Source organism: Lissotriton helveticus, chromosome 2_2 (genome assembly GCF_964261635.1).
Source record: "Lissotriton helveticus chromosome 2_2, aLisHel1.1, whole genome shotgun sequence".
NCBI classification, from domain to species: domain Eukaryota; kingdom Metazoa; phylum Chordata; class Amphibia; order Caudata; family Salamandridae; genus Lissotriton; species Lissotriton helveticus.
This window is the reverse complement of record NC_136060.1, coordinates 374820515-374847429: the sequence shown is the minus strand read 5'-3', so window position 1 is coordinate 374847429 and position 26915 is coordinate 374820515. Positions and strand designations below refer to the sequence as shown.

At 45.6% G+C, this 26915-nt stretch overlaps 1 protein-coding gene across 12 annotated transcripts in view; it reads left to right on the top strand.

The window, feature by feature from the left end:
• ADD1 (adducin 1) overlaps positions 1-26915 on the top strand; it is a 634474-nt gene that overhangs the window by 455693 nt on the left and 151866 nt on the right. For 7 of the 12 annotated variants that reach the window (XM_078678558.1, XM_078678561.1, XM_078678553.1 and 4 more), the window contains one exon: positions 24077-24328. In XM_078678558.1, coding sequence (XP_078534684.1) covers positions 24077-24328 — 252 coding nt within the window. Of the gene's footprint in view, positions 1-24076; positions 24422-26915 lie in introns of all 12 variants that reach the window. The other 5 variants (XM_078678556.1, XM_078678551.1, XM_078678552.1 and 2 more) reach the window with 1 other exon arrangement.

Sequence of the window (26915 nt, the reverse complement as noted above, 5' to 3'; positions counted from 1 at the left end):
ATATTCACCTTTCTAAGCAGGTAGGATTAATCTCATAAGAGATATATCTCATCCTCCTGGGTAAATACTCGTCGTCCTCTTGTCATCTAAGTAGTACAAATATATCTAATCAGTAGTAATTCTAACTCGACTACAATACCATCACCTACTGTCTCCGCTATGCTATAGACAAACATTCTATTCAATTGATTCAGTCTAAACTAAAAAATTATATAGAAAATCACTCCTATTATATGTCAATTACACGGCACAATTCCTTCTAACTCACCAACTCAAATAATTTTCATCAATTCCAATTATACACGATAGAAGTATATGGCGATACCTTGCTGCACGTAAAATGATCAGTCTCTGTAATAAATAAATAGTCAGTATCAGGCTCTAATTAGTCTAAATATAGCGACATTTATCAAATCCAACTGGTCATCTCCCTTACCAGTGTTAATTCCACATAAATATAAGGTAATTCCAAGTCACCAAGTCACCCGTATCTGTAAGGGGAGACATAAACATATTGTATCTAACAACATAAGTCTAAGCAGTCTGTGCCAGTTAGTATACTAAAGTCTTCGTATATAGACGATACTAACCTCAAGTCTGGTCTCTTTTATAACCTTTCAAATTAAAAATGTAAAAGAAAAAGTAAACTTCACAGTTCAACCTTTGATAAACGTACAACATTATTCTAGTAATTTCTCCAAAGGAACAACAAAACTCACCGAGTATCTTCGTATATTCGTCAGGTCTATATCAACATGTAAGAAACGAAAAAGAAAACAGTATAAAGGTGCATATTATTCACCCAATCCTATTAATTGATTTACTCAAATAAGATTAACTAAAGTCGTGTCACTCACCAGAGTGGTAGTATATCCACGTCTATTCTGAAACCGGCGTGCAGAACGGTCGCCATATTAAAGTGTCTTTAAATACTATCCAACCGTAGGCGCCATCTTGTAATGGTCAAGTATTCTCTAAATTCGTTAGATTTTTTACCAAATCCTAATTCTTACTAAATTACAACACTTCCAATATATACAATTAACCATCCGGTCTATACTGAGCCCAAATTCTTCAATAAGTGCTCACGATTCTCCCTTTATACATAGATAATTTGTTCACTATTACACCGGCCATTCGGTAATACATCTTATAGCCGTTCGCTATAGAGAAATGACAAGTCCTAAATAAGGATGATATATCCCATTTCAAAAAATAAATATTTATAAGAACTCGGTCACTATAACCTAAATAAGGATGATATATCCCAATAAAAAAATTCAGGTATTTATAAAAACTTGGTTACTATAGTCTCGAACCACCGCGCCATCTATACATGAATATACCCCCTGAACTTGGTGCTACACAAAGTTCACGGCTAAGTACATATCTCAAAATCTGTATAGTGGCGAAAATGTATCTATATCTGAATCACTACAATCTCGAACCCCAAGTAAGGGCATGTTAGTGTCAGTCAAGGCTCAGTATTATCGGAAAATATCGACAGATTCATCAAAGGAAAAGAGAAAAGTAATGACAGTATGTGTCAGGTAGAGTCAAAATTAGAATGACAGCCCATATTTGAATAGATCCTTAGAACCAGATAGTGAAGAAAACATTAACAAAGAGAGAGGAAAACCTCCTTTATACTTAGATATCATACTAACCCAAAGGTAATAAACGGTTCATTTGTATCAATAATCATCAATAATTTGTACTTATTAATATAAGAGTACATATATATATATATATATAAATACAACTCATTTTGTTGTTGTAACTACAGACATACAGCAGTATGGGCCCTAGAAATGTTCTGTTACATGATTACCACAGAGAATCATTAACATCATAATATAACCCATAATATATCATAATCTGTTACCTAAAAAGAACTGTAATTCAGAATCTATATTAAGACCATCCTCGTCAGCCCTAAGTTTCATAATCCACATACATTCCCTGCGTCGCAGCCAGAGGGTTCTACCCCCCCTCTTTTATTTGCTTTCACTACATCTATACCATGATACTGAAATTGATGTTTACTCTTGTCATTTTGAGTCCTGATGTAATGAGCAGCTATAGGGTACCTAGTGTCTCCATTTTTAAGTGCCCTAAAATGTTCCATCATCCTGTCACGTAATTTCCTAGTGGTACTCCCCACATAGATCTTAGTACATGAACATACAATTATATAGACTACATGCGTAGTTTCACAATTCATGAAATAATTAATTTTAAAAGTACCCATTTGGTTATAATTAAACTCCTTTATTCTCTTAACTGCCCATCTACAGGAGATGCAGTTACCACAGTAATGGAAACCTGATGGTTGGTGGCTAAGCCAATTTGATTTTTCAGGTATTTGATGGTAACTGGGACATAATTTATTGGATAGAGATGTTCCTTTCCTATATGTAATACTAGGTCTAACATTCAACATCCTATTGATATCGGGGTCACTCAATAGTAAATGCCAGTATTTCTTAAGAATCCCAAATAATTGATGACTCCCTTCACCATAATGCGTCACCAGTCTTATCAGTTTCTCTGTATCCTGTTTACCCTGAGGGTTTAGTTTGGGTTTCAGTGTCTCTAATCGTGTAATATTCTTTTCTCTTTTCATGGCAGTATAAATGACCCTATCCGAATATCCATGGGCTTTAAACTTATTGGTCATATCAGTTAGGTTGTTTTTAAAATCTGTATCTTCCGAACAATTTCTGCGTGCTCTTAACATTTCTCCATAAGGGATGGAGTTAATCTGACATGCTGGGTGGCAACTGTCCGCTGATAAGATTGCATTACAACTAGTCGCTTTACGGAACATCCTACTACATAATTTGCCATTCTTGATAAACAGTTCCGCATCAAGAAAAGTTAATTTTTCATAACTATATTCTGTCGTAAATGTCATATGTACTTGATTATTATTAAGATGGTCAAAGAACTCTTTTAGTTTTTCTATAGTACCTCTCCAAATCATCAAGCAATCATCTATGAATCGACCCCAATAGTACAAGTTATGTTATGTTATGTTATGTTATATGTTTATTTTTATAGCGCACAGCTACTCCAGGGGAGTGTCCCGGCGCTTTATCAGGCGGCTCAGAATAAAAACAACATAACACCGATGCAGAAAACGGCCAAAAAGAAAAGGGACTCCTAAATATTAAAAACCAAGTCTTCAGGCCTTTCCTGAACAGAAGCAAATTCGAGGAGGAACGTAGCGCCAAAGGCAGGGTGTTCCACAACTGAGGGGCCCTCAAACTGAAGGAGCGGCCCCCAGTGCGTGCCTTCCTCACTCGTGGCACTATGGCCAGAAACAAAGACTCTGATCGCAGTGATCTAATCGAACGATAGAAGGTCAGCCTGCGTTGTAGATACTTTGCTCCTGCGCCAAACAGCGCTTTATGTGCCAAGGTCAGAGCCTTGAACATGACCCGCTTTCGGATGGGCAGCCAATGAAGCGCCTGCACCAATGCGGAAGCTCTCGCTCACCTATGAAGGCCAAAGATCGCACGGGCCGCGGAATTCTGCACAACCTGCAGCCGCTAAACAAGATAGTCTGGGAGTCCTAGATAAAGGACGTTGGCATAGTCCAATCTAGATCCCACTAAGGCATGTACGGTAATCTTCCTATGCTCTTCTGTGAGCAAAGGTAGGAACTTCCGGAGCATCTTGAGCAGCCCATAGCAAGTCCCCGTCAAACCCCGAATATGTGGAACCAACGACAGGCCATTGTCCAGCTTCACTCCCAGGTTTTTGGCCACCAACGATACCTGTGCAGGAGGATCGCTATCCACGGGCCACCACGCACGCCAGTCAGGGTCTTGGGGGCAGCCGAAAAACAGCACCTCCAATTTACTGGGGTTGGCCTTAAGACTGTTCCGCTGAAGCCAGTTAAAAACCAGCTCCAGGCACCCCCGGATGTTCTCTCCATCGAAGGCCTGATCCTTCCCACACGCAAAAAGCAATTGCGTGTCGTCCGCGTAGGACACGATCCGGGCCCCAAAAGACTCCACCAGTGCCGCCAAAGGTGTCATAAAGATGTTAAATAGAGTCGGGCTCAACACAGAACCCTGTGGAACCCCGACTCCCAATGGCGGCATTTCGGCGGAGCTCGGAGAGGCCCAGACCGTTTGTCGGCGGCCCTCAAGAAATGATGTAAACCAGTTGAGCACCGTCCCCCTCAGACCGATGTCATGTAGTCTGGCGAGGAGCACCTCATGGGGGACGGTGTCAAAGGCCGCCGATAGGTCAAGCATGACCAGCATGGCCCTACCTCCAGCATCCAGAGTCTCCCTAATGATCTCCGACACCTCCAACAGTGCCGTCTCCGTGCTTAAATTAGGACGGAAACCGGACTGCGAAGAGTGAAGCAGATCGCTGGACTCTAGATAACCGGAGAGGACGCCATGCACATGCTTCTCCGTGATCTTGGCCAACGCTGGAAGAAGGGAAATTGGCCTGTAATTGGCCAGAACCTCTGGGTCCGAACCGGCCTTCTTAAGAAGGGGGATCACCATGGCTCTTTTCCAGGGCGACGGGACCTTCCCGGTACTAAGAGACAGATTCACAAGTGGATTAACCAGTGGATTAACCACGGTAGCCATCCTAGCCAAAAATTTGGCTGGACAGGGGTCCAAAGGCGAGCCCGATTTAAGGTTGGTCAAGAGCGCTAGTGAGGCATCGCTGGAAATGGCAGGGAACTCTTCGAGAACCACAGCCGGCACGGACAACCGTGCCGGTCCTGTCACCGCACTCACACCCTCCCCTAAAGACTCCACTGTGAGCGAGTCCTGTATAGTTTTGATCTTATCTGTAAAGAATTTGGCCAAGTCACAGACCCACAGCTCCGATGGAACACCCTGGGAAATGTTGGATCTAGGGGTCATAAACTCCCTGACCACCGTTAAAATCTCCTTACAGGAGTTGGAGGCGGCATCAATCCTCCTAGCCAGATAGTCTCTTTTTTCCCGAAGAATATCGCGATGATATGACTTAACCATGGTCTTATAGGCCAATCTCGCCCCCTGATCATAATTAAGGCGCCACGCCCTCTCCGCAACCTTGCACTGACTGCGGGCAACCCGCAGTGCCTCCGTGAACCACGGGGCCGAAACCCTCTTAGCCGTCTCCCGCAGGGCCATCGGGGGGGCCAAATCATTCAGCCTCTCCACCAACCATCCCTGCAGGGACTCGACGTCCTGTTCTAAATCGCCTATAAGAGGGCACGGATGGTCCGCAGCGGCCATGGCTAGCAAATCAGGTGAGACTCTATGCAAGGCCCTTCTAACAGGGCCAAGTTGTCTGGGCGCACTACACGGGGCGACTCACTGGCCAGGATGGAAAATCTGGCCAGCCTATGGTCAGTCCAGAGCACCGGAAGGAGCTCAATGTCGACCAGAGGGAACGAGGAGAAAATCTGATCAAGAGTATGCCCTTTATCATGCGTGGGGCCCGTAAGAAAAGGGACAAGACCCAAAGGAGCCGTAATGTCCAACAGTTTGTTGGCGTCCGAATCGTCGCCCACATCCATGTGAAAATTAAAATCTCCTGCCAACAGGCAATGCTGTGTGCTTAATGCCAATCCAGCAATCGCCATCTGAAGGTCGTCAAAAAAAGAACCAACTGGACCAGGGGGTCTATACACCACCAGTCCTTTCACGGCTTGTTGCGGGGTCAATCTAATAGTGAATGCTAAAGACTCAGATCCTGTAATGGTGTTAAGAGAAAGAATAGAACAGGATACTGATTTATTCACTACCACCGCCACCCCTCCTCCTCTGCCTGTGATTCTATCCTGCCGGAAGATGTTATAATCCGGTGGAATTGCCGCCATGATGTCCGGATTGGACGTCTCCCCCAGCCATGTTTCAGTCAGGAGAAGAAATAGAGGTTTTTCTCTGACAAGGAGATCAAAGATTTCCAGTGCATGCTTGCCTACTGATCTGGTATTCAGCAGTAGTCCAAGTGGTCGATCCATTTGCTGCCCTTCGGACCCCAGATCCACTCCGCCTCAAACCAACCCATGAATAGGTTGGCAAAAGACGGAGCAAATCTGGAGCCCATCGCAGTTCCATGTCTTTGTTTGTACCATTTGTCTTTAAAAAGAAAATAGTTGTTCTCTAGAACTAGTCTTGTCATTTCTAATAACATCATAGTGTGTTCATATTGTTCAGCTGGTCGTCTCATTTAAAAACTTTCTACAGCTTTTATCCCCAGATTATGATCAATATTGCTATATAAGGAGACAACATCCAATGTTACAAGAATCATGCCACTTTCCCATGTTATGTCATTCATAAGGTTCAAAACATGCCTAGTATCCTCAATATGTGATGGCAAATTATGCACAAATGGTCGCAAATAAATATCTATAAATTGTGACAATCTTTCTGTGGGACCATCAATTCCGGAGATAATAGGTCTCCCAGGTGGTTTCTTCTTATCCTTGTGGATTTTTGGTAAACAATAAAGACAAGGTGATCGTGGTGATATGATTTTCAAATACATATACTCATCAAAATCCAACAAAGATGCATCATACCAAATTTTCAATTTGTCATTGATCAGATAAATAATTGTTTGTAGCGGATTTGACGCCACCTTCTCATAATAATATGCATTATTGAGTTGAGAAAAGACCTCATTTTCATAATCAATAGTGTTCTGGATAACTGTTACCCCCCTTGTCAGCCATTTTGATGACTATATTAGGATTCATGGTCAAAGTCTTCAAAGCTATACGGTCTTTTATAGTTAGATTATTTTTGTTAAGGTATCTTTTGTTGTTCCTAATACCCTTATTAATCAGCCTGTCAATGTCTAAATTGACTGCCTTAAAAATGCGTCAATCACATTGCCCGAAGATAACTGTGGGGTCCAACGTGACTTATTTCTCAAGCCACTTGATTCAATAGTAATCTGGTTAATCTCTAAATCCATCAGTAATTTTGACATAGTAACTCGATCATCTTCACTCTCTGTGAGTGACAATAATAATTTAGTATCTTGTACATCTTGGATTGAGAGATTACTCAGGTCAGGTCTATTCACAGAACTGAATAATTTAGGATGGTTCACAAAATGTTTCTTTATTTTCAACATCCTTGTAAATCTGTATAAGTCAATTTTTGCCAAATTCCAATCTATTTTATTTGATGGACAAAAACTCAAACCTCTTTTGAGCAGAGAAATCATGTCTACAGTCAGTTCAAACGAAGAAAGATTAACAATTTCAATTGCATTCATATCATGTCTAATCTCTACGGATTCTTCCAGGACCGAGTCCTCATGCCTTGCCTTATTTTTGTTTCTCCCTTTGCCGCTGGTTCCTCTCCTGGTCTTAAATTTCCTGGTTCTCGCCTGTTCCCTATCCGTATCCGCCGGACCTCCTCTAAAAAACTATTACCCCCTGTTGCCATGCCTGTATTGTCTGTAAGGTCTTCGTTCTCACTTGTGGATATATTACTGGAGGAAGAGTAGGGGTCACTAGTGTTCGAGGTTTCTCCCTTTTTAGGTTTTGCCTCGCCAAAAAGATGCGCTCTGCGCATCTTTTTCGCGCAGGCGAAATCCTGATGAGATCTGTAGTGTGGCTTTGGTTCGGCCCTCGTCATTCATTGGCTGGCTCCATAAATGGAGCCTAGCCATTGGACGAGGGGCCTGTCCGTCAATGCCGGACCAGATTCGGGGGCGTTCCCGACATTCTTTGGCTTTTGCCGACGTCACGCGACGCCGGGAACGCCCCCGATTCTGTTCCGGCATTGCCGGCACCTCCCTTGCTCCCCCTCCCGCTTGTTTCCTGGTGCCCGCCTTCGTGCTCCGGCCGGCCGTCGTCAGCGTCTCTCCTCCCCCTTTCCCGCCCCCTCCCGCTTGTTTTGGTGCCCGTCTTCTGCTCCGGCCGGCCGTCGTCAGCTCTCTCCTCCCCCTTTCCCGCCCCCTCCCGCTTCTCTCTGATGCAACATTAACGAGAGTCTTCATTACACGGAAACAGTCAGAAATAAAACAAAACACATCAATTTATGGACCATAGAATGTTAAGCGTGCACAACAAAATACTCTGCAACCCACACATCAGGTGTGGGGGCGATCAGTCAGTGACAGCAGCATCACGGGGGCTGCTCCTGATAGCCCAATGATCACGCCGGAGGCATCAGTGCCAAGAGCGGCTCTCGCTCTCCCCGGGCTCAAAGGGGGAGTAAAGTCCACGATCCCTCGCTCTTCCGTGTGTGACAGGTAGCTCGGGCTGTGAGAGCACGCGTGGTGGTGACCTACGGGAGTGAAGACCCCAGGGAGCTGAGTCAGTGCTCGTGAAAGGTGCGGGGCCCGCTAAGGTGCACTGGCGCTGCTTGGTCAGCGCTTACCCAACCCACCTCATCCTGCCCTTTCTCTGCCCGAGCTCACCCGCCGTTGCTGCCTGCCGCCCTCTGTCCCTTGTCATCCTGCCCTTGACCTTGATCCCTCGGGCTCACCCGCGCTGGTCCCCCCCCCCCCCCGCATCTACGTCCTGCCCTTGATCCTGCTTACCTGCACGATGTGTGTGACAAACTGCAAATATTAGATCGACAACACATAAAAACATCCAATAAAAATCAAAGAACGACAAGACCAATTAAACAAGGCACACGTAGGGCCGTGGAGCTTCAGAGTGCAGAGTGGAGCTTCAGAGCGCAGAGTGGAGCTTCAGAGCGCAGAGTGGAGCTTCAGAGCGCAGAGTGGAGCTTCAGAGCGCAGAGTGGAGCTTCAGAGCGCAGAGTGGAGCTTCAGAGCGCAGAGTGGAGCTTCAGAGCGCAGAGTGGAGCTTCAGAGCGCAGAGTGGAGCTTCAGAGTGCAGAGTGGAGCTTCAGAGTGCAGAGTGGAGCTTCAGAGTGCAGAGTGGAGCTTCAGAGTGCAGAGTGGAGCTTCAGAGTGCAGAGTGGAGCTTCAGAGTGCAGAGTGGAGCTTCAGAGTGCAGAGTGGAGCTTCAGAGTGCAGAGTGGAGCTTCAGAGTGCAGAGTGGAGCTTCAGAGTGCAGAGTGGAGCTTCAGAGTGCAGAGTGGAGCTTCAGAGTGCAGAGTGGAGCTTCAGAGTGCAGAGTGGAGCTTCAGAGTGCAGAGTGGAGCTTCAGAGTGCAGAGTGGAGCTTCAGAGTGCAGAGTGGAGCTTCAGAGTGCAGAGTGGAGCTTCAGAGTGCAGAGTGGAGCTTCAGAGTGCAGAGTGGAGCTTCAGAGTGCAGAGTGGAGCTTCAGAGTGCAGAGTGGAGCTTCAGAGTGCAGAGTGGAGCTTCAGAGTGCAGAGTGGAGCTTCAGAGTGCAGAGTGGAGCTTCAGAGTGCAGAGTGGAGCTTCAGAGTGCAGAGTGGAGCTTCAGAGTGCAGAGTGGAGCTTCAGAGTGCAGAGTGGAGCTTCAGAGTGGAGCGTGGAGCTTCAGAGTGGAGCTTCAGAGTGGAGCTTCAGAGTGGAGCTTCAGAGTGGAGCTTCAGAGTGGAGCTTCAGAGTGGAGCTTCAGAGTGGAGCTTCAGAGTGGAGCTTCAGAGTGGCGCTTCAGAGTGGCGCTTCAGAGTGGCGCTTCAGAGTGGCGCTTCAGAGTGGCGCTTCAGAGTGGCGCTTCAGAGTGGCGCTTCAGAGTGGCGCTTCAGAGTGGCGCTTCAGAGTGGCGCTTCAGAGTGGCGCTTCAGAGTGGCGCTTCAGAGTGGCGCTTCAGAGTGGCGCTTCAGAGTGGCGCTTCAGAGTGGCGCTTCAGAGTGGCGCTTCAGAGTGCAGAGTGGAGCTTCAGAGTGGAGCTTCAGAGTGGAGCTTCAGAGTGCAGAGTGGCGCTTCAGAGTGCAGAGTGGAGCTTCAGAGTGCAGAGTGGAGCTTCAGAGTGCAGAGTGGAGCTTCAGAGTGGAGCTTCAGAGTGGAGCTTCAGAGTGGAGCTTCAGAGTGGAGCTTCAGAGTGGAGCTTCAGAGTGGAGCTTCAGAGTGGAGCTTCAGAGTGGAGCTTCAGAGTGGAGCTTCAGAGTGGAGCTTCAGAGTGGAGCTTCAGAGTGGAGCTTCAGAGTGGAGCTTCAGAGTGGAGCTTCAGAGTGGAGCTTCAGAGTGGAGCTTCAGAGTGGAGCTTCAGAGTGGAGCTTCAGAGTGGAGAGTGGAGCTTCAGAGTGGAGAGTGGAGCTTCAGAGTGGAGAGTGGAGCTTCAGAGTGGAGAGTGGAGCTTCAGAGTGGAGAGTGGAGCTTCAGAGTGGAGAGTGCAGCTTCAGAGTGGAGAGTGCAGCTTCAGAGTGGAGAGTGGAGCTTCAGAGTGGAGCTTCAGAGTGGAGCTTCAGAGTGGAGCTTCAGAGTGGAGCTTCAGAGTGGAGCTTCAGAGTGGAGCTTCAGAGTGGAGAGTGGAGCTTCAGAGTGGAGCTTCAGAGTGGAGAGTGCAGCTTCAGAGTGGAGAGTGCAGCTTCAGAGTGGAGAGTGCAGCTTCAGAGTGGAGAGTGCAGCTTCAGAGTGGAGAGTGCAGCTTCAGAGTGGAGAGTGCAGCTTCAGAGTGGAGAGTGCAGCTTCAGAGTGGAGAGTGCAGCTTCAGAGTGGAGAGTGCAGCTTCAGAGTGGAGAGTGCAGCTTCAGAGTGGAGAGTGCAGCTTCAGAGTGGAGAGTGCAGCTTCAGAGTGGAGAGTGCAGCTTCAGAGTGCAGAGTGCAGCTTCAGAGTGGAGAGTGCAGCTTCAGAGTGGAGAGTGCAGCTTCAGAGTGCAGAGTGCAGCTTCAGAGTGCAGAGTGCAGCTTCAGAGTGGAGAGTGCAGCTTCAGAGTGCAGCTTCAGAGTGGAGAGTGCAGCTTCAGAGTGGAGCTTCAGAGTGGAGAGTGCAGCTTCAGAGTGGAGCTTCAGAGTGCAGAGTGGAGCTTCAGAGTGGAGCTTCAGAGTGGAGCTTCAGAGTGGAGCTTCAGAGTGGAGCTTCAGAGTGGAGCTTCAGAGTGGAGCTTCAGAGTGGAGCTTCAGAGTGGAGCTTCAGAGTGGAGCTTCAGAGTGGAGCTTCAGAGTGGAGCTTCAGAGTGGAGCTTCAGAGTGGAGCTTCAGAGTGGAGCTTCAGAGTGGAGAGTGGAGCTTCAGAGTGGAGAGTGGAGCTTCAGAGTGGAGAGTGGAGCTTCAGAGTGGAGAGTGGAGCTTCAGAGTGGAGAGTGGAGCTTCAGAGTGGAGAGTGGAGCTTCAGAGTGGAGAGTGGAGCTTCAGAGTGGAGAGTGCAGCTTCAGAGTGGAGAGTGCAGCTTCAGAGTGGAGAGTGCAGCTTCAGAGTGGAGAGTGCAGCTTCAGAGTGGAGAGTGGAGCTTCAGAGTGGAGAGTGGAGCTTCAGAGTGGAGCTTCAGAGTGGAGCTTCAGAGTGGAGCTTCAGAGTGGAGCTTCAGAGTGGAGCTTCAGAGTGGAGCTTCAGAGTGGAGAGTGGAGCTTCAGAGTGGAGCTTCAGAGTGGAGAGTGCAGCTTCAGAGTGGAGAGTGCAGCTTCAGAGTGGAGAGTGCAGCTTCAGAGTGGAGAGTGCAGCTTCAGAGTGGAGAGTGCAGCTTCAGAGTGGAGAGTGCAGCTTCAGAGTGGAGAGTGCAGCTTCAGAGTGGAGAGTGCAGCTTCAGAGTGGAGAGTGCAGCTTCAGAGTGCAGAGTGGAGCTTCAGAGTGGAGCTTCAGAGTGGAGCTTCAGAGTGGAGCTTCAGAGTGTCAAGAGCAATGCCAATAGCTCTAACTTTAACAAAGGCAAAACCATTGCATTGTAAATGCTTGTTCTTACTAGGTAGTGGTTTATTCATTAGATGGTCAAAGCGTCGTGCAAAAGTAAATACGCGACCTGTACGGTAATCATTCTCATCTCTTTTAAGTTTTTTTGCTTTCCTTCTCTTGATATCTATCTGCATATCAGCCAAAATTTCGTCCAAGATTGCATAGTTTTTCATAGTAGCCTCTGGAATATCAAGTACTTTGATCTCGTCTTCTAAGGCCTCAATCTCCATCAATAATTTTTTTATTTTCCTTTCAGCATTTTCAATCAGGATGTTTATTAGGTTCCTCGAGCTGCTAGTCAACTCCTTTTCCCAAGTGTCCAAAAGATCTGGCTCAAGGTCCTCATAGGTGGGCATAATTTGTGACCGTAGTCCCCTAGGAATTCTGTTCAAAACCAAATACTGTTTCAAGGTGGCAGCATCCCACCATTTATTTAGTTCTGCTTTTTTGAGCCGTTCCAATTTAACGAACTTGGCTCTAAGACCTTCTTGTTTCTGCTCCTTACTCGCACCCACAGCTGTACCTATGGAGGAGCCTGCATTACGATTAGAGAATAGATCCTGTGCTTCTTTGTCCCTGTTCATTTTTATATATAGATATCCCTGTGGCTGCTCCTATAGCTAAATTAATGAGTTGCACAAAATTGGTAACACTGCTATGTATGGGCGCTCAAAAATCTCCAGGGATTAGTACTGGTTTCTTAAGATTGTTATTTGGTGCTGCTAGGTGAGACATTTCCAAGCATGCGTTAGGGTGTCCTTCAAAGCTCGTGGCTTGTTTTATATGCAACCCCAAATGTCCAATAAGACTCGCTTGATCTCCTAAGGGATTAAATGAGTGATCAACAAATTGTATGTGCTTTATTTGTTGAAAGTTTCCAATCACCCTCATGCAATTTTATTTGCATACATTTTTAATTACTGCCCTAAATAAAGATTAGGAGAGCATTTTATCTCACAGCTGTTCTATTTATTTATTTATTTATTTAAACTTTTACCGCGCACAGCTACCCGCAGTGGGTTTCCCGGCGCTAGGGATAGACTAGAGAAGAAGATGTCAAACAAAGCCAGCATATAGGTACCAACTACTTATGTGAACAACAGCGTTTTCAGTGCTCTGCGAAAGCGAAGAAGACTAGTCTCTAGTTTGAGAGCTGTGGGCAGGGCATTCCAATATTTGGGACCAAGATAGGAAAAGGATCGTCCTTACCAGCTTAAATCTTGGTACAATGAAATTCCCAATTTCCGAAGATCGTAAAGTGCGCTAGGGCCTGTAAGGTTGCACCAGCTTTTGTAAGTATGTAGGTGCAGTGCCTTGCTTGATTCTAAACATGTAGCACAATGTCTTAAACTTTATGCGACTAGAGACCTTAAGCCAGTGAAGATCCTGCAAGGCAAATGATGCCGAAGTTCTTCTAGGAACATTCTTCAAAAGTCTCGCGGCTGCATTTTGTACAACCTGCAGTACTTTAATAGTGGCTGCGTCCGCACCCAAATAAAGTATATTACCATAGTCCAGGCGAGATGTTATCAATGCCTGGACAACCGTTCTACGGGAGGGAGTAGGAAGCATCCATAGGATCTTTTGTAGCCACCTAAGAATGGAAAAACAGGTTGCTGCGACCTTAGTGGCCTGCTGCTTCATTGTTAACTTGTCGTCAATTAGGATGCCCAAATTGCGTACAGCATGTGTGGGCACAGGAAGTGAACCCATCTCATTTGGCCAGTGCTGAGGGCCCCATAAGTTCTTATTTCTGCCCAGAATGACCACCTCTGTCTTCTCCCCATTCAGTTTGAGACAATTCCTCTGCATCCAGTCGGCCGTAAGAGTGAGGCCAGACTTTAGTGCAGAGGGGTTATTCTCGTCTCGCCCTGATATGGAGAAGACAATCTGGGTGTCGTCTGCGTAAGAGAACAAGGTCAGCCCCGCCTGCTCTACGATGTTAGCCAAGGGTTTTACAAAAAGATTGAACAATAGGGGGCTGAGTAATGATCCTTGGGGGACACCCCGCGCTGATGGACAGACCACTGATGCCGCCTTCGAGGAGAACACTTGAAAGGTTCGCTCACCAAGAAAGGAGGCCACCCAGGCTAAGGCCATACCAGTCACACCAAGAGACCGCAGAGAGTCAAGGAGGATGGAATGTGACACGGTGTCGAAAGCTGCGCTCAAATCCAACAGGATGAGCGCCATAGTTTCACCCTGATCGACACCGTGTCGGAAACTCTCTGTTACCCCAAGAAGGGTTGTCTCGGTCGAGTGGCGGGCCCGAAAACCCGACTGGGAAGAGTGTAAAAAACAGAACTTTCCACCAGTTCAGTAAGCTGGGTGTTAATGTGTGTCTCTAACACTTTAGAAAAGATGGGCAGCAGGGATATAGGACGAAAATTAGCAGGATTCAAAATATCAGCACCAGTCTTTTTTAACAAGGGCACTACCATAGCGTGTTTCCATGGCTGGGGGACATATGCCTCAGTAAGTGAGGCATTTAACAACTTAACAAAGATCTGATGGGTGGAAGAATCTAGTTGTTTCAATATTTTGACCGGAAGTGCATCGCACGGGGAACCAGAGCGCACACTATTTAAACAAGAAGAGAAAGAAACATTGTCTAGTGGCTGCCATACAGAGAGTTTTACGACATCATCGGCACTAGCAAGTGACTGAACAGAGCCAGATGCAGAAGGTGTCACCACCGGTAACGGAGTAAAGAGATCATAAATCGTCTCCACTTTCTTGACGAAAAAGTCAGCTAAGGATTGACATTGAACCGCGTCAAGCGCGGGGGGGTGTAGGAATGGAGTCTGCTCCTGTCAGTTTTTCTACAACTGAAAAAAGCACCTTGGGGCAATTTTGTGCATCTGAGACTATTTTTTTAGTAAAGTCTGCTCTGGCTGTTTTACAGCTTTTATGATAGCCCTTCAGGGCTTCTTTATATGCTACTTTGTAAGTAGGGGAATAGTTAAGCCTCCACTTTCTTTCTAGGGTCTTACATTGGGTGCGAAGGCACTTAAGCTTGTCAGAAAACCATGGTGCAGGGGGGTGATGAGGCATAGATTTCTTAGATGTCAAAGGAAGCATAGAATCAACAGCATTATTTAGCCACTGACCGACTGCGCAATTTAGTGCAGAGATAGGAAGGTCAGTGTTAGGAAGTGTCCCTAATAATTGTTTATTGAGTACTGGCATGTTCATTTTCCCCCAACTGCGTGTCCGTTTGTCTATTCCCTTTCCAATCCATGATGCTGTCCTGGTAGTATCTAATGAAAAAGGAACAGCAAAGTGGTCGGACCATTCTATTGGGCGTGCTTTTTGAGAGCAGTCCAACTGCAGATTTGACAAGATGGGATCTAATAAGTGACCAGCATGGTGTGTAGGGGCAGAATTCAGTAGCTGAATTTTAAAGACTTCAAGAATAGAAATAAGCTGTTTACTAGACGTGCAATCGGAGTCTTCGAGATGAATATTTAAATCCCCAAGAATCGTGAAGTTGGCTGCTCTAAGCAGCAAGGGGGCTAGGAAATCCGGCAAAGAAGAAACCCAGGAATTAGCATTCCCAGGGGGGCGGTAAATTAATAAACCTGTCATTGTGAACTGTGGGCTAGTAGTCAACTTAAACAGAGCTGCCTCGCAACCTTTAAGAGGAATATCTTCAAATTTACACGTGTACTTAGTTTTAAAAATCATGGCTATCCCCCCCCCCCCCTTTACCTGAACCTCTATCCTTTCTTGCGATGACATAATTAGGGGGAATTGCAGCAGCAATATCGGGGCCAGAACTGTCATGTAGCCAGGTTTCCGTGAGAAATACTGCATCCGGTTGCTCATCAGTAATAAAATCAAAGATGTTATACTTACGTTGTGGGAGAGATCTACAATTGATACTCCAGAACTGTAAAGAGGAGTGTAAAGAAACAGTTTTGAATAAACCAGACCTGCTGCGTCTGCAATGGCGTTTCAGCAAGCTGCAGCTCGCCGACATTCCCAGTGCAAATCCGCAGTGGTGACATTTAAAATTGGGGAAGGGCAGTGTGCATACAGAGCAGTTCTTACTAGGAGTACGGCGCCATGAATATAGTTCCTCAGCAGAATACGAGAGAAACATAGTGTGTAAAATAGGAACAAAGAACACAAAGTTACTCACGGAAAAATAGGGGTCTTGCCGGTGCCCTGAGCCCGTCTGAGCGCGGACGGGCGCAGACGGGCTGACTCAGGCGAGACTCCGGCGCTAGGGACGGTGCTTCCGCAAACGCGACCGCTAGCGCGGTAGAACGACCGTTTCCTTTTATGTGTTCCACTAGAGTGCTCACACCGCTCTGGGCCACACTCAAGATGGCCGCCGTGGCATGATTTCCCTAACCCCAAATTAAAGCCCAAAACGTCCGCTAGAGCCGTAAAGTGATAGCGAAAATGCGTGCAGGTGGCCTAGGGGTATGCTGTCTGCACCACAGAGTGAAAATACACACTTTTAAAATTACGATTAAAACAATTAAAATGACTCGAACAGCTGACAGATGCTGAAATAAATGTTAGCACTTCACAGGTAGCGTTTCCAGGTGGTAGCTGGCAAAGAATCTAAGCTTAGAAGTAACATTCAGACTCTTTTCCACAGATAATGACTTGAACCTGTTTACAATTCCTGCCCTAGGGTTAACTTCACGGTACCACTCTAGGCTGCTGTAGCTTCGTGCCTTTTATTAGGTGGAGCCTAGCGCAGCACACATGCGCTGCTCCAGGGGAGGGCCTTTAGGAGTCGGTCTGCACTTTTCAAGCATTCGTGCTTGTGGCTGCATCCACCTCCTGCAAGGTGGATGCCGCCACAAGCATGAGTGCTTGAAAAGTGCAGACCGCTTGTTTTTCTTGCAGTACTCTTCGTTTTCTCTCATCGTTCACGTTCGGTCCTTCCTGGCCCCAGCGTCTACCACCGGACTGCATGCCTCCTCCTACCCCTTCCCTTTCACCGAGGTGCACCCACTGCTGCGCTAAAGGGCTTTCTTTCAGGAGAGAACCGGAATAGAGCGGGACAGGTAAGCTCACTTTAAAGGGTATAGGACTCTGTGTTTCAGTTACATCCAACTATCAATCAATCAGAGTACTAATAGAGCGCGCTACTTACCCGTGAGGGTCCCAAGGCGCTATGGGGAGGGGGGTGCTGCTACTGCTCGAAGAGCCAGGTCTTGAGGAGTCTTCTGAAGGCGAGTAGGTCTTGGGTCTGTAGTATGTGGGTAGGGAGGGTGTTCCAGGTCTTGGCGGTGAGGTAGGAGAAGGATCTGCTGCCGGAGGTCGTTCGTTGGATGCGGGGGACAGCAGCGAGTGCGAGGCTGGCGGTGCGGAGCTGGAGGGTGGGGGTGTAGAAGCGGAGTCTGCTGTTCAGGTAGGCTGGTCCGGCATTGTGGAGTGCTTTGTGTGTGTGGGTGAAGAGCTTGAAGGGGATCCTCTTGTCGACGGGGAGCCAGTGTAGGTCTCTCAGGTGGGGGGTGATGTGGATGCGGCGGGGATGTTGACGATCAGTCGGGCGGAGGCGTTTTGGATGCGTTGTAGTCGTCGTAGGTGTTTGGCTGGGATTCCTTGCCGTAGTCCAGTCTGCTGCTGACGAGGGCCTGTGTAACCATTTTTCTTGTTTCGGTCGGGATCCAATTGTAGATCCTGCGGAGGGTGTTGTAGCAGGAGGAGCGGCGCCGGGAAACCCTTGTTGGGTAGCTGCGCGCCATACAAATGCAAAAAATAAATAAATAAGGAGACGACGTTAACCTGCGTAGACATGGCGAGGGAGGAGTCGAGGATGACTCCTAGGTTGGGTGCATGGTCGGTGGGTGTTGGTGCTGTTCCCAGTGTGGTCGGCCACCAGGAGTTGTCCCAGGCTGAGGGGGTGGGTCCGAGGATGAGGACCTCCGTCTTGTCCTAGTTCAGCTTCAGACGGCTGCTCCTCATCCAGTCGGCGACGGCCTTCATTCCCTCGTGAAGGTTGGTTTTGGTGGTGTGGGTCCTTGGTGAGGGAGAGGATGAGCTGTGTGTCGTCGGTGTAGGAGATGATGTTGAGGTCGTGATGGCGGGCCACTTGTGCGATGGGGGCCATGTAGATGTTGAACAGAGTCGGGCTCAGGGATGAGCCCTGGGGGACGCCGCAGATGATGTCGGTGGCTTCGGATTGGAAGGGAGGGAGGCGGACGCTCTGGGTTCTGCCGGAGAGGAAGGACGTGGTCCAGTCAAGGGCCTTCTCTTGGATTCCGGCTTCTAGGAGGAGTGTCTTTAGAGTGCGATGGCAGACCGTGTCGAAGGCGGCCGACCGGTCCAGGAGGATGAGGGCTGATGTTTCGCCGTTGTCTAGTTGGCACCTGATGTCGTCTGTGGCGGCGATGAGTGCTGTCTCGGAGCTGTGGTTTCGTCTGAATCCGGATTGGGATGGGTCCAGGATGTTGTTGTCTTCCAGGTGGCAGGCCAGTTGCTTGTTGACGATGGCCTTTGCCGGGAATGGGAGCAGGGAGATGGGCCGGAAGTTCTTGAGGTCTTTGGGGTCCACCTTGGGCTTCTTGAGGAGGGCGTTGATTTCAGCGTGCTTCCAGCTTTTTGGGAATGTCGCTGTTTCGAAGGAGATGTTGATGACCTTCCGTAGTTGGGGTGCGATGGCTGCGTCTGCTTTCTTGAATACGTGGTGTGGGCACGGGTCTGACGGAGACCCTGAGTGGATGGAGTTCATGACCTTGCGTGTCTCGTTGTCGTTGACTATGCCTTTTTCCGTCATTTTTTTTATTTTAGAAACACCTTCACAGTTTTCACTCCAATTTCCTCATCTTTGTAGCTCTGTTCTCTCCCAAAGTCCAAGTCCCCTCATTAGGTGGAATAATCTGTGCTCCGCTGGCTGCTGGGCTGTTATGATGTTCCATTTTATAGAGCCTCAAGCTTTTAACGGGTTCGGTTACAGAAAGCAGACTTTGAATGCACACCTTCAATGCCTGTTAAACATTTCTAAAGCGCATGCGCTCGAGAGGTGCCATGAGTCACCCGACAGAGGTCCACTGCGGAAGGCTCATTTACTGTCACGCTACCGTAATACATTGCCTATTTACCCCAAATCCAAAATTACCCTCAAAGCGGCCATGCGCCTGACTATTAGATCAATGGAGTAAGTAAAGACTTGTAACTCAGAACCACAATGACGCACACTGTGCGCATGCTGAGCTCGCCCCGCTCCCTTCAGGGCTGCCAAGTGATGCTACCCTCGCAGAAAATGTAAGTGATCAGGATTTCCCATATACAGTATTTCACAGGGACATGTTATGAAAGCACTCTATGCTTTAATGTGGTTTTGCCGCTGTACCTTTACATGGGTTTCTGGATACACAATCTAGTAGCATCGATCAAACTAAGGCGTAATGGGCGAGTGCCTAAGCAACGGCATCACAGGGGTTCCAGGCTTATCTGGCTGGCGAGGTGGGCAGGGTTACAGGCAGCGACTGTGTGAGGTGGGAGGCAAGCCTGCATGGGGGTTTTTTACTCTGGGTATCTGTGATTAGAATGCACCAATCTTCATTAGCAGTTATCTTAGAAGCCTGACTACAGCATTAGATCGCGCTGCCGAGGCACGTATCTGTGCTTAGGGGTCCATTTCACGGAGCTATAGGCCCAAGCCACAGGAGAGGGCCATAAAGAAAGAAGCCTTGAACAGCCACTCTAGACCGAGGCAGAAGGGCTGGTGTACAGATGTTGCTGGTATACAATTGTCAAGAAGCAGCGCTTTTGAGTCCCTGAAATTTTATTTTAAGATTCATGTACAGAGCCCTGCTGGCTGCCGCTGCTCCCTCTGCCAACTGTCAAATGCTCACCCCTCCATGCACATGCTCGCCTCTTGCTCCAACATTCTCATTCACTCCACAGCCAACATTATATGCAGTGGTCATGCAGAAGCGGAGAGCAAAGTGGATGGGCAGCAAACCCCCTTTTTTTACACATAAATATATCAAATAACTATGATGGTAAAACACCTTCACTCCGCAACTTTCACTCCGCATACCTTCACTCCTCATACCATTACAACGCAAGTACCATTCCTCCGCAATACTAATATATCGCATACCATTACATTTTATATGCTTTTACCACGAAATTCGTTGTAAATGCATGAATGGTAAAGCATATGTTTTTCAAATTTAAGTTTAAGGTAAGTATATGGTTTTAGTTTGGGGGTGTTGGGGTATGTTTTAGGGGTTCAGGGGTATTTTAAGGGTGGGCTCGGGTTATGGGGTACAGAGGTATTTAAGGGTTAAGGGATAGGTTTGGGTATTGGGGTACAGGGGTATTTTTAGGCTTCAGGGCTAGGTTTTGGGGTACAGGTGTATTTTTAGGGTACAGGGCTAGGTTTGGGTTCTGGGGTATAGGGGTATTTTTAGGCTTCAGGGCTAGGTTTGGGTTCTGGGGTATAGGGGTATTTTTAGGGTTCAGGGGTAGGTTTGGGTTTTGGGGTGCAGGGGTAGGTTTGGGTTTTGGGGTGCAGGGGTAGGTTTGGGGTGCAGGGGTAGGTTTGGGGTGCAGGGGTAGGTTTGGGGTGCAGGGGTAGGTTTGGGTTTTGGGGGGTAGGTTTGGGTTTTGGGGGGTAGGTTTGGGTTTTGGGGTGCAGGGGTAGGTTTGGGTTTTGGGGTGCAGGGGTAGGTTTGGGTTTTGGGGTGCAGGGGTAGGTTTGGGTTTTGGGGTGCAGGGGTAGGTTTGGGTTCTGGGGTATAGGGGTATTTTTAGGGTTCAGGGCTAGGTTTGGGTTATGGGGTATAGGGGTATTTTTAGGGTTCAGGGCTAGGTTTGAGTTTTGGGGTACAGGGGTATTTTTAGGGTTCAGGGGTAGGTTTGGGGTGCAGGGGTATTTTAGGGTTCAGGGGTAGGTTTGGGGTGCAGGGGTATTTTAGGATTCAGGGGTAGGTTTCGGTTTTGTGGTACAGGGGTGTTTTTAGGGTTCAGGGCTAGGTTTGGGTTTTGGGGTGCAGGGGTATTTTAGGGTTCAGGGGTAGGTTATGTTTTGGGGTACAGGGGTATTTTTTGAGTTATGGGGTAGGTTTGGGTTTTGGGGTACAGGGGTATTTTTAGAGTTCAGGGGTAGGTTTGGGGGTACTGGGGCATTTTAGGGTTCAGGTGGAGTTTTGGGGTACAGGGGTATTTTAGGGTTCCGGGGTAGGTTTGGGGGTACTGGGGTAATTTAGGGTTCCGGGCTAGGTTTGGGTTTTGGGGTACAGGGGTATTTTTAGGGTTCATGGGTAGGTTTGGGGTAATTTAGGGTTCAGGGCTAGGTTTTGGGGTACCGGGGTATTTCTAGGGTTAGGATGGGTTAGTGTTTAAGGGTGCTGGGGTATTTTAAGGAGTAAGGGTGGGTTAGGATTTTGGGGTGCTGGGGTATTTTAAGGGAGCAGGGTGGAATTCGTTTTTAGGGTGCTGGGGTATTTTAAGGGAGCAGGGTGGAATTCGTTTTTAGGGTGAAAAGAGTAATTTAAAAAATATTATATACATATATATTAACAAAATATTTGTAAAAATGTATAAATGTATATATATATATATATATATATATATATATATATATATATATATACATTTATACATTTATATATATACCAACGTAGAGTTGAGCCCTCGTAAGAAGGAGCCACTTAATCGGAAAACTTGCATCCATTTCATGGGGATCAGGTGCAGCAGGAAAAACAGTCATCTCGTGTCTTTCGCCAGACCGGTTTCGGAATCTTGTCCCTTTTTCAATGGCGTCTGCATACATTCAAGGATGACCATGCACCTAATTTAAAGGTCCTGCCCAAGTGGGCGTGTCCGCTACACGCGGAATTCTGGTTCCTGTAGTGCATGGGAGTAAATCTCATGAAATGGATGCAAGTTTTCCGATTAAGTGGCTCCTTCTTACGAGGGCTCAACTCTACGTTGGTATGTTTTTGCGGCACGAGTCCAGCCGCTGGAGGGAAGCCTGCCGCTTCAGTGCGGACCCGTGATGGCTCCATACGGCGCTATCCCTGCACGGGAGATCGGGGTCCGGGATCAGATGGTCAAAGACAACAGGGCCACCAGGACCACAGTGCATCAGCCCACATGGGTTCACAAACTTTGTTTTAATTCTCTGCTACACCGAAGGGCTCACATGAGATTTACTCCCATGCACTACAGGAACCAGAATTCCGCGTGTAGCGGACACGCCCACTTGGGCAGGACCTTTAAATTAGGTGCATGGTCATCCTTTAATGTATGCAGACGGCATTGAAAAAGGGACAAGATTCCGAAACCGGTCTGGCGAAAGACACGAGATGACTGTTTTTCCTGTGTTCCCTGCTGCACCTGATCCCCATGAAATGGATGCAAGTTTTCCGATTAAGTGGATCCTTCTTACGAGGGCTCAACTCTACGTTGGTATATATATATATATATATATATATATATATATATATATATATATATATATATATATATTTATATACATATGCATTATTAAGTGTGTGTATATATATCTATATATATAGATATATATAGTAAGCACATTTACTAAGTTTATAACTTCACCACACATGCCTTTGCGTTGGAAAGGCATGCGTGGTAAAGTTATATGCGGGGTAAAAGATTGAGGAGTGATGGTACTGCGGAGTAATGGCTCATGCGTTGTAATAAATGCGGAGTCATGGTATGCGGGATTAAAGTTTGCGGAATAATGTCATATATTCAACTATGATATGTGTCTAACAGACAACTTGAAAGATATATATATATCCACAAAGTTTTTCGCGAAGATACCCCCGCCGCTTAAATGTGACGGGGTCGCGAACCCCTAAATCTCCAACAATCGTCGATTAGTCTTTCAAAGACTAATCGACAATTGTGTGGATATATATATATACATCATGCGTATCATTCCAGTAAATGCGCTCTCAGGACAATAACTCCAGAAACATTCCAATTAGCAACAACCATTTGCAATGCAATTGGTCTCGTATTTGCAAGAGTTTGAGCTATTGGCATTGTAAATGACTGCCTCTTATTTATGTGTTTTGAAAACCTGCAAGTGGTGCGTAAAGATGCACTTTGTACTTATAGAACTTGCTTATGAGAAGCAAGGCTGGCAGTAACTGCTCCTCTTTTACTGCCAGACTTGCTTCTCGTAAGCAAGGACTATCAGTACAAGTTGTGTGCTTACGCACCTCTTGCAGGTTTTCAAAACACATAAATAAAAGGCATTGTCATTTACAATGCCATTAGCTCAAACCCTCACAACTGCTAGGCCTATTGCATTGCAAATACTTGTTTAATATATCAGCGTTCAAAGCTAAAGATTGTTGGCAAAACTGGAATACCGGGGGACTTTGGGCCTGTGAAGCAAAGTTCAAAAGATGAAATTGCTTCCTGAGTAGTTATCCATAAACAGATCACTACTGGTCTGGTGCTTCGGAGATAGCCTGGACTCGCATATAGCAAGGTTCATGCACTGCTCAGACAATTTGGCTTTTGTAAATTCAGTGCATAGTTTACAGCGTGAGGTGTGTTAAATCTGTCACCTTATAGTATGAAACATAACTTAAACCCTTGCGCTAATTCTTCAGGCTGTTCAATACTCTAGTGATGCAGTTGTACACAGAATGTTATAGTGCTTTTGACTTGCATCCAGGCACTTGCTTTCTGTCTATGCGTTAAAAAAACCTTGGAATGTGTCCAAAAAATATTTCCTGAGGCAAGCATATATTTCTGATCAGACCCAGTGTGTATGTATGTACAGCTCTTCAATCCCTGGCGCCACAGCACCCAGGATAATGTGCTGCATAGCTAAACGTTCAAAACGTGAGACCTATTGGCTATTCTAATGCTTATTTTATCCTGATGTGCTATATTAAAACAGCTCTCCTGTGGTAGTTGATCTAGGATAAATGTATTAACACAGACGTTATGCCCTCTGTGAATGTGTTTAAATTAGATATTACTTGAATACATGTAAATTATATGCACAGCTGGTCTACAAACATGCATTTACACTAAATATTTGCCAACTGCTTGCCATATCAGCTGATTTGCACTGATGATGTTTTTGTGTTACAGTGAATGTGTATTGCTGAATACTTTTATGAATGTGTAGAAGGTGGTTGAATTTGAGCTAGTGCAATTAGGTTTTTGTACTTTGATACAAATTGAGTAAATATGAAGTTACTTATTGGGCTAAGGGAAGGAGCATAATCTAGCCCCATTTTTAAAACTAATGTTAATTCTATATGCATTTGTTTTACACAACTAATTATGTAATTATGAAACTAATTACACCGTGCAGCAACACCACCACACAATTACAAACATTTGCAATTATTATATGATTCATAAAAACTGAATTTTATCTTTTCTGTACATTTACTTATAGGGTTACAGAACTGGCTATCCCTATCGATGTCCTGCTCTGAGAGAAAAAGCAAAAAAGTACAGTGACGTTGAGATTCCTGCCAGTGTAACTGGCTACTCCTTTGGAAGCGAAGGCGACTCAGGCACTTGCTCCCCTCTCAGGCACAGTTTTCAGAAACAGCAGCGAGAGAAGACAAGGTGGCTGAACTCTGGCAGGGCCGATGAGACTTCTGAAGAAGGGCAGAACGGCGGTAGTCCCAAGTCGAAGACTAAGGTGTGGACGAACATTACACACGATCACGTGAAACCCTTGCTGCAGTCTCTCTCGTCCGGTGTCTGCGTGCCAAGCTGTATTACCAACTGCTTGGTCTGTGCCTACCTTACTGTTCATAGTTAGTTGATAAAGAGCAACGTGAGGTGACTGGCATTTGGAGGCTTTGGGAATATAACACTGTTCTGTCTTTAAGTGGAATGTTTCTTACTAATAAATTGGCTTAATTTGACCTAGTAACATATTTCACTAATAATGCAATGAATCCTTCAAATCTTCAATTTATCTTCTTTAAGCTGCTTTTGAGAATGCCTCATTAACATTTGTATGATGTAATTCAAGTAGTGACTTTACTTGAATGGTCTATGTCACTGTGTGACTGATAAATCTATGAATCAAATTCATTTAATATTAAATTGGATTTTTTTATATAGAACCTACAGCATATTATCTGTTAAATTAACATGGAATTCAGTTTTCTCTTAAGCAGTTTTTGGGTGTGTAGTTGGCACATATAATTGACTATTTTCATTATATATGCTTTGATCTTTGCACTCTTCTTCCCGTACTTTGTGTCTTCCCGAAATGTGCGTCTTTTATGTAAATTTCTATATTTGTTTCCCAAAGCCTCAAAAATATTCCACTCCAGTTACCTTTTGCATGAACTGTTGCATGCCAGTAGATGGCCATAAATGAGGAAGTCTTCCTCGAGTACCAGCTGGGTGCGGCATGACTAAAGTGCAGCTCGGGCCATCAGCAGGCACTAACCAATAGATTCTGCAACTGGTACTTAGAAGAAATTTCTATATTAATATGCTACCAGAACAATGTGCTACATAAGATGAAAAGGTTCTCAAAGGCAATAGAAAACGATCTTGTGTGGAAGTGTGCTAAGGCTACAAAAGTGTATGGTTTCTTTTACTGCTCTTTATCAGTGTAACTGCAATTCTTTATTGTAGTAGATTCACATAGACAATTAGCATACAGACAATCTAGTGTTTTAAAATAATGAAAAAATCTTCCTGTTGGATGCTTCTTTTTCAAGAGTGATGTCCTCTTGCTAGAATCAGAGTGAAAGTGAGGGTTAATTTAGCAAAATTGCATCACTTCATGGTTAATATGATAAGACGTGTTTTCCTTGTATGAGTGGTAATGTTGTATTTGTGAGTGCCAAAAAGGCTTCTTGTTGCAAATAATCAAATATTTCATTGTAAGTGACATAACGTATGAACGAACAGTACACACTGCTATGAATTTCAAAGCCTGCATAGCTGCCTTTTTTAAGAGAAGGTTACAAATGTTCTGCTAATACCCATCACCGAGTCTCTGAAAGTAAAAACATAAAACACCCAATTCATAAATATGTAAAAGTACAACTAAGATGTGAAAGAAAGTGATTTCCAGGAGTAAAGGGAGAAATTGTGGACTTTACGCTTCAGATTTAAGTTAGTTTTGTGAACATTGAGCTTGTACCTGGATTGTTCTGCAGTACTCTGGCTAAGGGTTAGGGCAGGTCTGATTGGTGGGTGTGGGTCCTAAGTGCATTGAACACTCCAAACCAGAAGACAGGAGCAGCCGCACTTAATGATTAGGAACAGGAAAGAAAGAGCTGCATGTTTTAGGGCGTTTATGCGCAGTAGTTGTCCCCTTGTGGAAAGTATTTTCTCTGTGCTGAAAAAAGCAAGAGCAAGTTTAGTGGTGTTTTGAGCTTGAAAGTCTACAATTTGTAGATTTCCAAGAAAAATACTTTATTTTGTAAGTCCACAAATAGGTAAAAATAAGTACAAATCAAATATAGAAAACTATAATGCACCCATTCCTGACGTTTTCCTGAATCTGTATAGGATAAAGATGAGCATTTCTACTCTTATTGAAGCTTCAAGTATAATCTGTGTTTCCATCTATATAGTTTTATAAATATATACACACACACACAATATCATAAATTGTGTGTGTCCATTTTTAGATTGTTCACATCAGTTCTGATTATGTAACAAAAATCTGTGCTATATTGGCATATAGTTTTAATGGGAAAAATGTACTTATAAATGACCGATGCTGTTAAGCCCACTACATACAGAAATATGTTTTCAAGTACTAAACCACATTTGTAAATCAAGATGCTAGATTTGAAGATCTAAGTACGGTGATTTGGGAACTCAGATTCTTACAAATAAGACCCCACCCATCAAACTAATGTTTTTCCAATTATGTGATGAAATTGTTCTGTTGTTTTGGGGATATGACCTACCTATACAATATATGTAAGACCACTTATCACCCTGTTTAAGGTAAATTGTGTCATTGCTTCCTACAATGGCAAAACATCAGAACTCTGTCCTTTCCTACTTACCCATCTGGTTCTAAATATTGCTGCAAGCAGGAGTGGAAACTGCTCTTCGAAATTATTCTTAGCATTTATGGATTCAACATTGAATCCCTCACCTTGAGCTTGTTGCTCAACATGAGAGGTCATGCCCATTTTCTTTGCATTATGTCCTGTTTTCCCAATTTCTTGTTGTCATGTGTCTTTAGAGACTCCTTCTAATTTTAAGATGTAAGTTGATCTCTGCTTCTGTGAGTTGTCTGC